The sequence below is a fragment of the Quercus lobata genome, chromosome 8 (genome assembly GCF_001633185.2).
Source record: "Quercus lobata isolate SW786 chromosome 8, ValleyOak3.0 Primary Assembly, whole genome shotgun sequence".
NCBI lineage: Eukaryota > Viridiplantae > Streptophyta > Magnoliopsida > Fagales > Fagaceae > Quercus > Quercus lobata.
The window spans coordinates 9,870,452-9,884,568 of NC_044911.1; the positions used below are offsets into that span (position 1 = coordinate 9,870,452).

General features: G+C 34.4%; 1 protein-coding gene across 3 annotated transcripts; it reads right to left on the minus strand.

The window, feature by feature from the left end:
- Positions 1 to 5,499: 5,499 nt before the first annotated feature.
- Positions 5,500 to 13,480, minus strand: LOC115955615 (chaperonin 60 subunit beta 2, chloroplastic). 3 transcript variants are annotated; one of them, XM_031073812.1, is made up of 16 exons: positions 13,327 to 13,479; positions 12,067 to 12,185; positions 9,952 to 10,205; positions 9,717 to 9,842; positions 9,285 to 9,422; positions 8,946 to 9,041; positions 8,580 to 8,822; positions 8,216 to 8,450; positions 7,890 to 8,059; positions 7,715 to 7,792; positions 7,540 to 7,611; positions 7,341 to 7,445; positions 7,056 to 7,148; positions 6,881 to 6,973; positions 6,076 to 6,199; positions 5,500 to 5,965 (listed from the first exon to the last, which is right to left on the minus strand). In XM_031073812.1, exons 3-16 carry the CDS (start codon positions 10,189 to 10,191, stop codon positions 5,952 to 5,954), a joined length of 1,827 nt encoding a protein of 608 aa, XP_030929672.1. In that variant the 5' UTR covers positions 10,192 to 10,205; positions 12,067 to 12,185; positions 13,327 to 13,479; the 3' UTR covers positions 5,500 to 5,951. The 3 variants fall into 3 exon arrangements, with proteins under 3 accessions (XP_030929672.1, XP_030929671.1, XP_030929673.1); XM_031073811.1 differs by lacking the exon at positions 12,067 to 12,185; XM_031073813.1 differs by lacking the exons at positions 5,500 to 5,965; positions 12,067 to 12,185 and having other exon boundaries at positions 6,068 to 6,199; positions 13,327 to 13,480.
- Positions 13,481 to 14,117: the final 637 nt, after the last annotated feature.

The following is a 14,117-nucleotide window of genomic DNA, read 5'->3' on the forward strand; positions in this document are numbered from 1 at the left end:
ATTATATTGTATAAACTAATTAAATAGAAAATTTTTAATTACAGACTTTCTTACAAAATACGCTTTTATATTTATTTGTAACTTATAACTAAACTTTATACTCAAGAGCTAAGCACAGGCTTAAGTTTGACAGATTTATTAAATAATCAAACATAAATTTTATTTTTTTTTTTTTTTTGACAAGTTGAGAGTTCAATTCATTTACCCTTATATATATATTAAGGCTTAATGATTTTTTTAAGGTTATCTTTGATAATGTGCTGCACTAAATAGTAATTATGATTAATGAGTTGAAGAAGACAGTTTGCCCGGAAAGTGAAGGAAGAGATGTTCAAGCAGTACGAGACACGCAAAGACAATAATGTGCTTTCTCAAAAGTAAATTTGGGCCCTAAAATTATGTGGAATCATCATAATGTTTTTTTGCTAGATATAGTCCATTTTCCTTTTTTCTTTTTTTTGTAGATGGATATGTGGATTGTGGAGTCATCATAATTGCTTTTAAATAGTTTCACTAATACATGCGATAGGCTCCAAGTTGGGTAAAATCAGCCTAAGTATTTTGTTGCAGAACAAAATTCCAAAGAATAAATCTGCAAATAATAGTGCAGGGAAATTTAAAAGATAGACTCCTATTATATAACTACTAGTACATCCAAATAATTTCTAGTGAAAAAGAAAGAGAAAAAAGAAAAAAAGGCCCTACTTGCCCTTTGCCTTGGGGATAGGGGGAGGAGGACCGAGGACCTTAGCAAGTTCAATGTTTGGGGTCAATAGCTAATATTAAATATGGATTCATATCTGAATTTATGGTCAATTGAATTGATGGATGAGCAAGTGGATTCTGAGTCTTTCAATTCTTAGTCAATATAGGGGTATTAAATACAGATTGGGGTCCATATAATTGATGGCAAGTGAAAAATAATTGGATGCTAAAATTTCCTTGTGAGAGGTAACCTGCCCACTTTTAGAAGAAATTTTGTTGGCATTAGAAACAACGGTCCAATTGAATATAAAGTGAAAAGTAAAGGGAATTGGGCCAATTCGCACTAGCCAGTATTGGAAATTTGGAGTTATGTGCCTGTTGTAAAAGAATGAATGAAGGGGCATATGAAGGTCCGCCACGTTTAAGGATTGTCTATGTTCTAAAATGCCTTCGTCAAGATTTGTTTTCTAGCTTTATGCTTTCACTATTCATTATGTTATTATTAATTGATGATGCAAAGTGTTTCCCAAAAAGAAAAATAATAATAATAATAATAATTGGCGATGAAAAGAATTTTGGTGGTTCACTCTTTTAAACGTGTTTTGAAAGACTTGTCAAAAATGTTATTATTAATTGATGATGCAAAAAATCTTAATTGCTAATACAAAGAATTTTGGTGGGTCACTCTTTCAAATGTGTTTTAAAAGAGCTATCAAAAATTACAAGTTAACTTAGAATGATAATAGTGTGATATCAATCAAAACTCTTCTGATATTCAAATTAATATTAATAGTAATAGAATTTTAAAAAGGGTAATTTGTTCTCTAAACTTTACACCATATTTCAATTTAGTCTCTAACCTTTCAATTATGTCAATTTAATCCCTAACTTTTTAATGGCGTGTCAATTTAGTCTCTGATGTTATATCTTAGATGAAAATTACTGACATGACAAACGGCCAAAATAAAATTTAAGTTTATTGTCTCATCAACGTAAGCTAATTTTTTGTTTCGACCATTAGACACGTCATAAATTTTCATCCAAAAGATAACGATAGGGCCTAAATCGATACGATACTAAAAGGTTATGGACCAAATTGACACAATTGAAAGATTAGGGATCAAATTGAAATATAGTGCATAGGATAAGGACTAAATATGTAGTTTACCCAATTTAAAAGTGTATCAATGTGAGAAATCATAGATACAATTTTCTCATTCTTAGCTGTGGAGATGTATGGTGCTTATATAGAGCTTTTGCTAACCATTACTCCCCATGATTTCAACCATTGCTTATAATTAAGGTGTGAACTGTGAAAGGTATGGCTACAATTGTGGGCGAAGGCCAAGCAATTTTTTTTTTTTTTTAATTTATAGATACAACAGAAGTTAATCTATAGTGTCTATTCCATTATAATTGTTCTTATCATCAGAGTAAGATTTGGTGTAAGCAGAGTTTAAATCTCAAATTTTTTATTCGATAATAAAAAAATTTACTAGTTAAATTAATTAGAATCCACATACCTCGAGAGTCATGTCTACATTTAAGGAAAGTGGGTTGAATACAATAACAGATTATGCCTTTCCAACTTGATGATGACCATCCTTCCTTGCTTTGTTTATACAAAAGTGGACAAGACCTTTTGTACGATTGAAAGTAGATGATCTATGCTCATCAGTTACCCCTCATTCCAAGGTCGTTCATCCATCCAACTAAACGAGCCTTTGAGTGCCAAGCGTCATGGATTGGGGGTATTTTATTAATTTCATGTTGCCCCATTTTTTCAACTATCTCATTAACTGTGACGACAGTTTGGCAACTTTTTGCCACGTGTCACTTTTTTTTGACACAAAACGGCTCGACCTCTAGGTTGCTTGAGTGAAATTTTGAATTTTGTCACAAAATGACAATCACATTGTGCTTTACTTTTCATTTTCACACATCCGCGAGAATATTGGTGATATTACTTCTCAGAGTTCCATCTTTATCCTTAGGCGACCTCCCAACTCCAACATTCTTTCTCTGGTGATTATCTATCTTCCTTCCTAGCTTTGTTGCTTTATTAGTTCTGGCTACATGGGACCCCACTGGCTACCCCTAAGCTTTATGTTCATTAGGTTTTGTTTCTTCGTAAAGAGATACTGTACGTGTTCATCAACACAAAAATAATCTCATTACTAATTACTATATATATAAAGCACCCAATTCAAAAGAAATTATTACTCCATGTTAACCCTTAAAAAAATTACAAAAAATATATATAATTTTTTGTCAATCTAATCATGCTGAAATTATATAGTATTTAAATCGATATCTTTTAAAGAGATTTTGTTTATAGGATTACTGGTTTGAACAAAAAATCTAACCAATATTGATACGATATAGCATTTATAACTTTGATTTATATGACATGATTGAAGAGGTCAAATGTCAAAATTTCCTAGCAAGTTCAAGTTAAAAATTAGGCAAAAATGCAAAACTGACCCTCTAACTTTCACCGTTTTTCATTTCAGTCATCTAACTTTTAGTTTTGTCAATTTAGTCCTCTAACTTTCAATTTTTGTCAATTCAAAACTCCGTTACAACTCAGTTAGTGACTGCCGTTAGAACTCCTGAAACGACGCCGTTTTGTAGATTTTTTTTTTTTTTAAAAAATAAATTCAAAATTAAAAGAAAATAAGAAAAATCTTTATAAAATAAAATAAAATAAAATAAAGATTAAGGGGATCGTGATACACTACATCCGAGGCTAGTACAAGATCGAAGTCTCGCCCAATCAAATTCACATCATCAGCCTCTCCCCACCTCAACGGCACCACATGGACAGTCCCACCGTTCGCGGCCAAAACAGCGGTGTTCGCTTCAGCGTTGAACTGGAGGTTCGTGATGATGTGTGGGAGGTTGATGACCGTGACATTAGCACCAAGAGTAGTGACTGCGGCAATTCCAACTAGGCCGGTTTCAGATCCAAGCTTGAGGATATTAAGACTGCGACGTTGGTCGAGGAGTGTGGAAGACAAGGGACTATTGCTAGGGTCATAGCGGTGGTGATCTAGGAGGGTGACGAGAGTGGTTGTTGCGGGCCAGAGTTGGAACGAAAGGCCTTGCGATGGGAGTTGCTTGATCACCACCGTTCAGTCGATCGAACGGACGTAATGTTGCTGTGGTTGTTTTGTTTTGATTCAAGGGAAGGGGAACTACGACGTCGTTCCCCTTAATTTTATTTTTTTTTTAGATTTTTCTTATTTTCTTTTAATTCCGAATTTATTTATTTATTTAAAAAAAAAAACACACACACACACACACACACACTCTCTCTCTCTCTCTCTCTCTCTCTCTCTCTCTCTCTCTCTCTCTCTCTACAAAATGGCATGGTTTCAAGAGTTCTAACGGCAACCATTAACTGAGTTATAACAGAGCCCTGAATTGACAAAAATTAAAAGTTAGAGGACTGAAATGAAAAACGATGAAAGTTAGAGAGTCAATTTTGTATTTTTGCCTAAGAATTATCATGCTTGGATGAAGTCTATGCTGCTGTTATTGTTGATTTTCTTTTCTTTTCTTTTAAAAGATACAATGAGATTTGAACCTATGGTTTCTTTTCCATGATAATTGTTGATTGTTCTTTATTATCAAGTCAAGACACCTATTGATTTTTTGTATAAACAAGATTCAAACATAAGTCTCTTATTCAATTATAAGAAACTTTACCATGTGAGCTAACTATAACCCACAAATCTATTTTGTTTTAGTAGTTATACGCTTAAATAAACAACTACTGCATTATCTAATTACCAATGGGTTTAGTATGTTCTACTCTCCACATTCATTGTGACTATCGAACTATAAAAAGAAAAAGAAAAAGCTTTAATATGATCTGATTCTACTTGCCATTTGCAGATAATAAACATTTAAGGATTTAGGTTGGCAATATTTATTGCTACCACTAATTAATTAATTCCCCCCACCCCCCAATTATAAAAAGAAAAAATGATTAATCAATTAACCCTAATTCATTCAAGACAAAGTTTAGTTACAAAATTAGTTATAAGATAAGACTACAACTTTATTCAATAAAATAAATATTACTACATATTTCAAAAATCTAACCATTGAATTACATATTTTTTACATTCTTAATACACATGTCAAATTTTGTATCGATCAGATATTATTTACTATATGATTTATAAGCTTATATTTTATGCATAATTTTAAACTATAAAAACTTGTAATTTAAATAATTTATCGATACCATAGCTATTAATTTTTAATTTTCTATAAATTTTGCAAGCATGAAAAATATAATAAGAATGTGTAATCCAATGGTGGATTTGTCAAAATTTACCTCTAATAAAAAAATATTGAGTAAGATTATAGCCTTAAACTACAACTAATTTTGTAGCTAAACTTTGTCCATTCAATAAACTATGTAGTTCTTTGGTAAAAATTATTTGTGATGTGGTCTTATGACTGAACCAAATTATTTCTCCCCTTAATCCACTCAACCAATCTATTCTATTGTCCTTATTCAAAAAAAAAAAATCTATTCTACTCCATTGTGCCTTATTTGTTTTAGAACCTATAATACACTGCACCTAGGGAACAATTTAACCCAACCATAAGGCGTGCATCTATTGCCTTGCAATTGCAGAGCAAGATTAGAATAGCAGCCAGGAATTGTGGCACAAGTTTAGGCTCTTGGACATAAAAATTTGGGAAAGAATCAAGAAACTTTTGAGACCCCCAAACATGAAAAAAAGAGAGATCAGAGAGAGAGAGAGGGATGAGCAATGTGCAAAAACAATTCAATGCCAAGTTGAACAAAAAGGAGAATAGTGACAATCATCATGCCGGAAATCTCCCACAAGTCGAAAGCATTAAGGGCCTAAGATTATTCATGTAAATGGCATTACTCTCAGAACTTGGGGCCATTTTCTAATTGGGGGCCCTAGGCAATGGCCTAAGCCTATGAGCCAGCCCTAACTCTCAAACCTTGAAAACATGCCATACTCCAGCAAGCTGACCTCACTAGACTGTTATTTCTTTTGCTGTCAAATAATTAAATTTACAAAAAAAAAAAAAAAAAAAAAAAAAGTTAGTCTGCTCATCTGCTACTATTTAGTTTAGTCTGCTCATCTGCTACTATAAAACTAACATCTCTTTAGCTAACCACACAGGTTGCACTTCTCACTTTCCCTTTGCATCTCATAATGCCGATTAGAAAGCTCTATTGTCAATCAACCTCAGTAGCCATATCCTGGGAAAAAAAATTTTAAAAAAAAAGACATTTAGTCAGTACCAACTTTTGAAAGGGAGAAGCAGCGGAACATTGGCAGAGTTAATGGTTTCAAATTAGCAACTACAGACCTGAGTTGTCCATGGGGTTGCCAGCAGGCACTTGTTCAGGCTCCTTGATTTCAACAACTACACAATCTGACATCAAGAATGTTTTTGCCACTGAGGAAGCATGCTCAAGGCAACATCTAACCACCTGAAGTAAGAGAATGTAAAGTTTCAGAATTAAAGCTTCAAGAGTTACCAGACTTTCAAAAAAATGACAAGTAATAATTGACTTGATCAACATGCGTCTTTGAACCCAGTAAACCCACATGCTAACTAAACCGCTCACATATTTAAACAGATACCACAAAAGGAAGGGTCATATCAATACTTGAACCATCCATGTAGTAAACACCAATTCACTTGATCAACATGCATCTTGGAACCCAGTAAACCCACATGCTAACTATACCAAAAGAACTGAAGCTAAACCACTCACATATTTAAAAACAGATACCACAAAAGAAGGGTCATATCAATACTCAAAACAGAAGGAATAACAAAATCCTTATTTTCTATTTCTATTTCTATTGTTAACAATAAACATAAAAGCAATGGATACAAAATAGACCCCATTCTCCTCAATGAAATTGGGCATTAGAGCAGGAACATGAATTTAGGAGAGAAAACCAAGACCTCCAAGACACTGTCAGAAGGTACTCTACCATCACTTCATATGATTGTGCATTCATAACACATTAGCAAGATACTGGCATGTATTTCATCATGAATTGCTTAAAGTTCAACTACCAAAACCTTCCAAAATGGGAACATGAAATGCAGGTCAAAACCATCTCATGCTTCTCTTGTAAAGTTCTATATGGGTACTCACCTTAGTTGGATCAATAATTCCGGCAGCCATTAAATCTTCATATTTTCCTGTGGCCGCATTATATCCATATTTAAAATTGTCACTGGAAAGCACCTAAAGAAAACAATATACCATCAGTACAATACATCATAAAAATAAACTCGAGAGAACAAAATGACAAGAATGGTAAGAATACCTTCTCGCTAACCACGCTTCCATTAACACCAGCATTCTTGGCAATCAATTTCAAAGGGTAACTCAAAGCTCTTTTGACAATATCTGCTCCAACCTGCAATTAATCCAAACAGCTTCAGCCTAAAAAGCTATCCAAAGAGGTCAAAAGAACATGCTGCGTCATTTTAAATTTAACAATATCTACAAATTGGTGAGATTTCAACCAAGTTTATGACTACTAAAGCTTTAGACATGACTTCCACAATTTTACCAAAGCCAAGACTTGAACCTTCAGTAAATAGCTTACCTTTTCTTCATCATTGTCAAGGCTGTCCCTGATAGCATCCACCTTTGATGCAAGTCTGAGCAGGGTGCATCCACCGCCGACTACAATACCTTCCTCAACAGCAGCCTGGAAATCATTGAAATTGTAAACTGATAAGGGACTTACCTTTAACCTAAAACCTATTTGTACTGGTGTACTTTCCAATTGTAACATATATTACCTTTGTTGCATTAAGAGCATCTTCGACTCTCAGTTTCTTTTCTTTGAGCTCTGTCTCAGTTTGTGCACCAACCTTGTGTTCAGTAGGAAGTTGAAAAATTCAGATTTTCACTCAACCCAAAAAAAAAAAAAAAAAAATCACGGATGATAATTACAACTTGCTATTGGTAACTTACCTGGATCACAGCAACTCCACCTGACAATTTTGCAATCCTTTCATTCAGTTTTTCCTTCTCGTAATCTTGCTCTGCAGCCTGCATGAGAATGTCAACTTAATTGGCCTAGAAACAGTCAAAATGAACCCCACACACCCTGTTTATTTATGTGAGAGAGAGGACGGAAGATTGATACCTCAATAAGATTTCTAATCTGCGCAACTCTCTTGTTTACTGCTTCCTGTGTGCTTCCATCACCGACAATTGTAGCAGTATCCTTGGTAAGCACCACCTTAGAAGCATGGCCAAGTACCTCCTTCTCAGCTTTGTCTAACGTAAGCCCCACCTCTTCCCTGATTACAGTTCCTGCAAGCCAGATGAAGAAAGCTCTCAATATGTGACAAAAATAGCACTGAAGAATACACTGAAACAGTGAAACACTTGACGGTTTAATATAGAGCAACCAGGAAGGAATAGAACCAGAGAAAGGTTAACCCAAAAGAGAAGATGATGTGAACATACCTCCAGTGAGAATAGCAATGTCATCAAGGTACTGGCTCTTGCGCTCTCCAAAACCAGGAGCTTTCAGTGCAGCAATCTTCAGAGCACCCCTCAGCTTGTTCACAACCAAAGTTGCTAGAGCTTCTTGTTCAATGTCTTCTGCAATTAACACAATTGGGTATCCACCTCTGATAGCATCCTCAAGCACGTTAATAAGATCCCTTGCATTTGTTATTTTCTTATCAACAAGAAGCAACTGCATTAAAACATGCACACATCAATTAGCAAAGCCAACATATATTACTGCCGATGTCAATATTTGCGGGAGGGATAAACTCATAAAAGCCAAAAATACAAAACAGGTCAGCTTTGATAGAATTCACACCTTGCAATTATCATATTCAACTGCCATTTTCTCACTATCTGTGACAAAGTAAGGTGAAATGTAACCACGATCAAATTGCATTCCTTCAACAACATAAAGGCTGTTCTCAGCACTTTTTCCCTCTTCTAGGGTCACCACACCCTTACGACCCACCTTACTCATGGCTTCAGCTATCATATTTCCTACTTCATAGTTGTTTCCGGCACTAACTGTTGCTACATCAGCCAGCTCGCTGTCTTCAACCTGCAGCCCGATGTCATTGTTATTAAGAGACATTATTAGAAACTGACTAAACCACGCACAAAAAATATGGTGGGACACAATCTTGATGCTTGAAACCAGAAAACTCAATTAGACATACATTACCTCCTTTGACATCAACTTAAGCTCAGACACAAGAGCTTTTGTGGTCTTCTCAATGCCTCGAGTAATTAAAACAGGGTTTGCACCAGCAGCTACCACCTGGAATTTTAAATCATTTTGATGAGATTGGGAAATCATCACTGATTAAAAAAATTTTGAAAAAAAACATTTTCTTTATCTTTCTACTATGTTCCTATTTCCTAAATGAAGAGAGAGAAATGAAAAATAGGGAACAAAGATAATATGGCTTTCTCTTCATTGTTGTCTCTTTTATGAAGTGACCTAAACAGGATTTTTTGACATTTTCAAACAAGATAGTGCCCCATAAATCAAAATACAAACCTTGACACCCTCAGCAATAAGACCTTGTGCGAGAACAACAGACGTTGTTGTTCCATCACCAGCCAAATCATTAGTCTTTGCAGCCGCTTGCCTCACTAACTTAGCACCAATGTTCTCAACTGGGTCCTCCAACTCAACCTTCAGAGGGGAGAGACCAAATACATCAATATCTTGCACAAGATGGTATTGGTTTCATAATAGATTGAGCAAAAAAAATACATACAAGGGAGAAATTGTAAAAAGATGAATACCATTGCATAAAAGTTTATTCATCAGAATTTTGCTAGGCATATTAAGTTCATTTGATCCTTGGTTTCAACAATAATGGAAATCTAAGTATCTAACACCAACAAATTCCAACTAAAAAAGGAAATATCTTTTTTGAAGTTCAATAAACAACCTTAGCACCATAAAAAAAGAATAGAAACTAACCTCTTTAGCCACAGTAACACCATCGTTAACAATTTTTGGGGAGCCATACTTGCTTTCCAGAACAACATTCCGTCCTTTTGGACCAAGAGTAACCCCAACTAAATCCGCAAGCTTGTTCACACCAGTCTGAAACAAAACAACTGATAGATTGTAGAAACTAGGAAAAACAAATTACAAAAGTCAAAAACCCATCGCAATAAATCAACACCCAACATAGTCTTAATGAGAAACTCACTTGAAGCTTCTTAATAGCTGAGCCGTCCTTGTTGAAATGCAATTCCTTTGCCATGGCACAAATCTTGGGAGAGCGATTTCTTTGTGACATCACATTTTGTCTCCTAGCAAATGAGAACGAAGAAATGGAAGCAGAAGATGATAACTTGTCTGAAGAAGAAGCAAATTTCTTGTCCATAACACGGCAACCTGGAGCAGCCAAGGAGCCAACTGAAGACATGGCTGTAAAAGTTGACGCCATCTGCTCCTCAAAAGCTGAAATAAAAAATAACCATTATTGTCTTGGTAATCTCAAACACATAAAATAAAGATACTCCATCAAGAGACCAAAGAAGGTATTACAACAAATCATGAGAGAGAAAGAAGGGAGAAACTCTAAAAGAAATCAATTAATCAATCAATAACAATGACCAAAGGCAGCTCATGTAGAAGCAAATGAGACTTCCTCCCAGTCAAATAATTCAAGCATGATATCAAACCCATCACACACTTTTAACTTGAAATCTTCATAATGAAGCAGAATTTTGGAAGATTAGTCAACAACATATAGCTTGACAGGACCCATACTTGTCATTTGGATTATAATATGCTCTCAAAAGAGTTCTATATTTTTTACAAATTTATAACCATAAAAAACTTTCCCAGCTGGAGTAGGTAATTTCAGACCAGAAAAGCTATGATCTTTGAATTGGTTCAATGCTGAACCAATAAAAATCTTTTTTTCGATAAACAAGGGTATCCAGACCTCTTCGAATATCTGACTATTCCTTTGGGCATGTACAATCCCCTCATCCCACACACACCGAGTTATTACAGGGAGAAATCCCTTAAGGGTGGCCCCAAGATGCTGGCAAGAGGTTTTGAATCCAGAATCTCATGGATATCATGAGACCTTAAGGCTCCATTTGGGAGTTCACAAGGAAATGGAATGGAATGATCATAAGGGAATGAAAATGAATGAAATGGAATGGAATGTATTTAAATAAGGGAAAAGAATGGAATGGAATTAAGTAACCTTGATTGAATATTTTAAAATAAAGAAATGAAAATGAATGGAATGTAAGTAATCTTATTTGAGAACAACATGGAGAAAATGGAATGGAATCATTTTATGACAATATTACTATTAGATCTCTGTTTTAAAATAAAGGGTTGAATATATAGAGGTATTTTAGGAGTTTTAGTAAAAAAATAATTAAATCTAATTTCATTCCCTCTCATTCCTCCCAATTTCGGGGGGAACAAAAATTTGAGATTTTAAGGGAATAGAAAGGAATGAGTATTCCCTCCTACTCATTCCATTCCCTCCCACTTAAACTCCAAAACAAGGGAATGGGTTTTCCATTCCCTCCATTAAAACTCCAAAACAAGAAAAGAGAAGAATATTCTAAAATTATTTTTTTCATTCATTTCCAGTCCATTCCATTCTCTCCTCCCAAACGAGGTCTAAAAACCACTTAGCCAACCCCTTGAGGTTAAGATAACATAAAAATATAAGTTTCCCAGGACATAAAAGGCATAATTGTGAGCCCTAACAACTTTTAGAGCAGACTCCAACTGTCCTAGAATATCTAACAACAAACACAGCAAGATCTCCAGTACAAGAATTCAGAGATAGCATGGTTTGATACTCACATTAATGGAATTCGTCAACTTGCCCTGCATTTGGAGAGAGAGGAACAATCAAAGTTTCGAGGACACAGAGAGAGCTATGCCTAATCTCAAATTATTTTTCTTTCAAACTTTGTTGGACTGGATATCAGCTCTGCATTGTCAGCCTTTATGTTCTGTTTTTTATTTTATAGATTCATGTAATTTGCGTGTTTGATTATTTAGTCCCCAACCGTATACTTGGGAGACTCTTTTAATGAAATCAATAAATTGCATTACTTATCAAAAAAAAGAAGAAGATGGAATTCATCAACTTCATTAAGAAAAAGAATAATACTTCAATAAACTATAGAGATAATAATACTTCAATAAACCTCTTCAGTTACATGATTCCATGTTGGATCACACTTTCCCCTCACAAAAATTTTACAAATGGCCAAAGCATACAGGAAGTGTACTAAGCTGGCAAGAGAACAAAAACAAAAATAAGAAATATAAAGACTACCTCTTTAAAAAAGAAAATTCCCCAAAGGATTTGCCCACCCAAACAAGGTTTGGAGGAAATACATCTTTAAGTCTCAAATCGACCTCTTGGTTCCTTCAAATGTCCGTGCATTCCTCTCCCTCCATATACCCCACATCAAAAATGAGGAACAATATTCCAAATACCCTCACAAATGTATTATTATTAGACCCAATTGTAGAAGCATGATGTGGAAGCAAAATCCATTTCACTCAAAAATTGCAGACCAACAACAACCATTTCACCAACAAATAATTCCCAAAAAAATGAACGATTTATCAAATTTAAAAGAAGGGCAAATTACAACTTACTTTTGATTTGGCCGAAATTTAAGTTGCCTACCTACGGTTTGAAATTTGACATTTTACCCAATTGAAATTAGCTCAATTAGAGTTCTGTAACCCACATCTATTAAAAACATGGCTAAATATGTAATTTGCTCCACTTTTATGTCTCTCCCCTCCAAAAACACAAAAAACATAAACATACAAGATCAAATAAGATAAAAAATAATCCAGGAGAACACTTGCATCATAGGATTTCAAACCACAAGTAAGTAACTTAAATTTCGGTCAAACCCTAGGTGGGTAAAGTATCAAATTTCAAACCACAAGTTGGTAACTTAAATTTCAACCAAACCACAAATGCGTAAATTGTAATTTGCCCTTAAAAGAATAAGGTTGTGTACCAAGTAAATAAATCTATTAAGCACTAATCACAAAGCGTGCATCCCTTATTAAGTATTAATCACTGAGTATACAAAGTACTAATGTCTTAAGTACAAATTACAAAGTGTGCATCCCCAACAAAAAATGAACAATCTCACCCTCCAGTTTCTAGCAATCTGGGTTCCAATTATTAATTTCCCGGTATATCTTAAGCACATACAGAGATAATGGGCAGTGTTAATTATATTCACATGACATGGTTGAAGCACCAAAATATTAGTATCAGATTAAATAATCTTGCACTTCAAGAAAAAACCCAATATTTTTCATATGCCCAATTTCCCATAGAGAAAATGAAATGCCAACCGCTACAAATACATTTGTAAATGCTCATTATCAGTGAAGATTCCACCACCTCCTCAACAACACAAAGTTTCTCATATTAAGACCAAAATGCAATGCAAGTCAAAAGCATACAAATCATATTCAGCAAATGGTAAATAGTGAGATATTTGAATTGAAGTTGAAGTGTGTATGAGAAGCCAAAGCAAAGAAAAGAGAGGAAATTCCTTACAGTGAAAACCCTAATTCCTTTGAAGCTGCGAAGATGAAAGTTGAAGAGAGAGTTGAGAGTAGGGTTTGGAAATGGATTGGGGTTGTAGAGTGAGACGGCATAGGAAACGACACAGTTTTTATTCTGGAACAAAACCACGTCGTTTTTTGTCTGAGGAAACGACGCAGAGGCGTCATAACCGGCCGAACGGGTGTTATTTATATCGGACGGTCCTGATTCATCAAAAGCCTTAAGATAAAACTGAGATAAAATGTGGTGTGGGAAAATAGTAGATAATTTAAACAAAACGCTAGCTTATAATAAATTGTCAAACACACTTATTATTTCACATTTTGATATACATTTTACTTTATTCTTCTATTGTTGTGAGTTTGATAGATTATTGTATTCCTAACATATTTGAACAATGGTGAAAAATGCTTTAAAGAAGATATTATTGTGGATTGGAATTCTCCATCAATTTATGATATGTATCCTAATGAAGATTATGAATTGGAGAAACAGCAAGTTGAGGAATACGATGATGAGACTTTCTTTGTTCAAATACAAAAAGTTGTTGATTTTACAAAAGATAATTATCAGGTAAGATTCATTGTTGTAGCCATCAAGTAATTAGGTGTCAAGACATTGTCTCTTAAGGAGCAAAATCCACATGTAAATTTTCTTAGGGTTAACAAATATATATTTCATGATGATAAATTTGATATTGATTTTGGTCCTTCAATAGAGAGCAAGAGACACATGTAAATATTCTTAGGGTTGACAAATATATATTTCATAATGATTGTTGA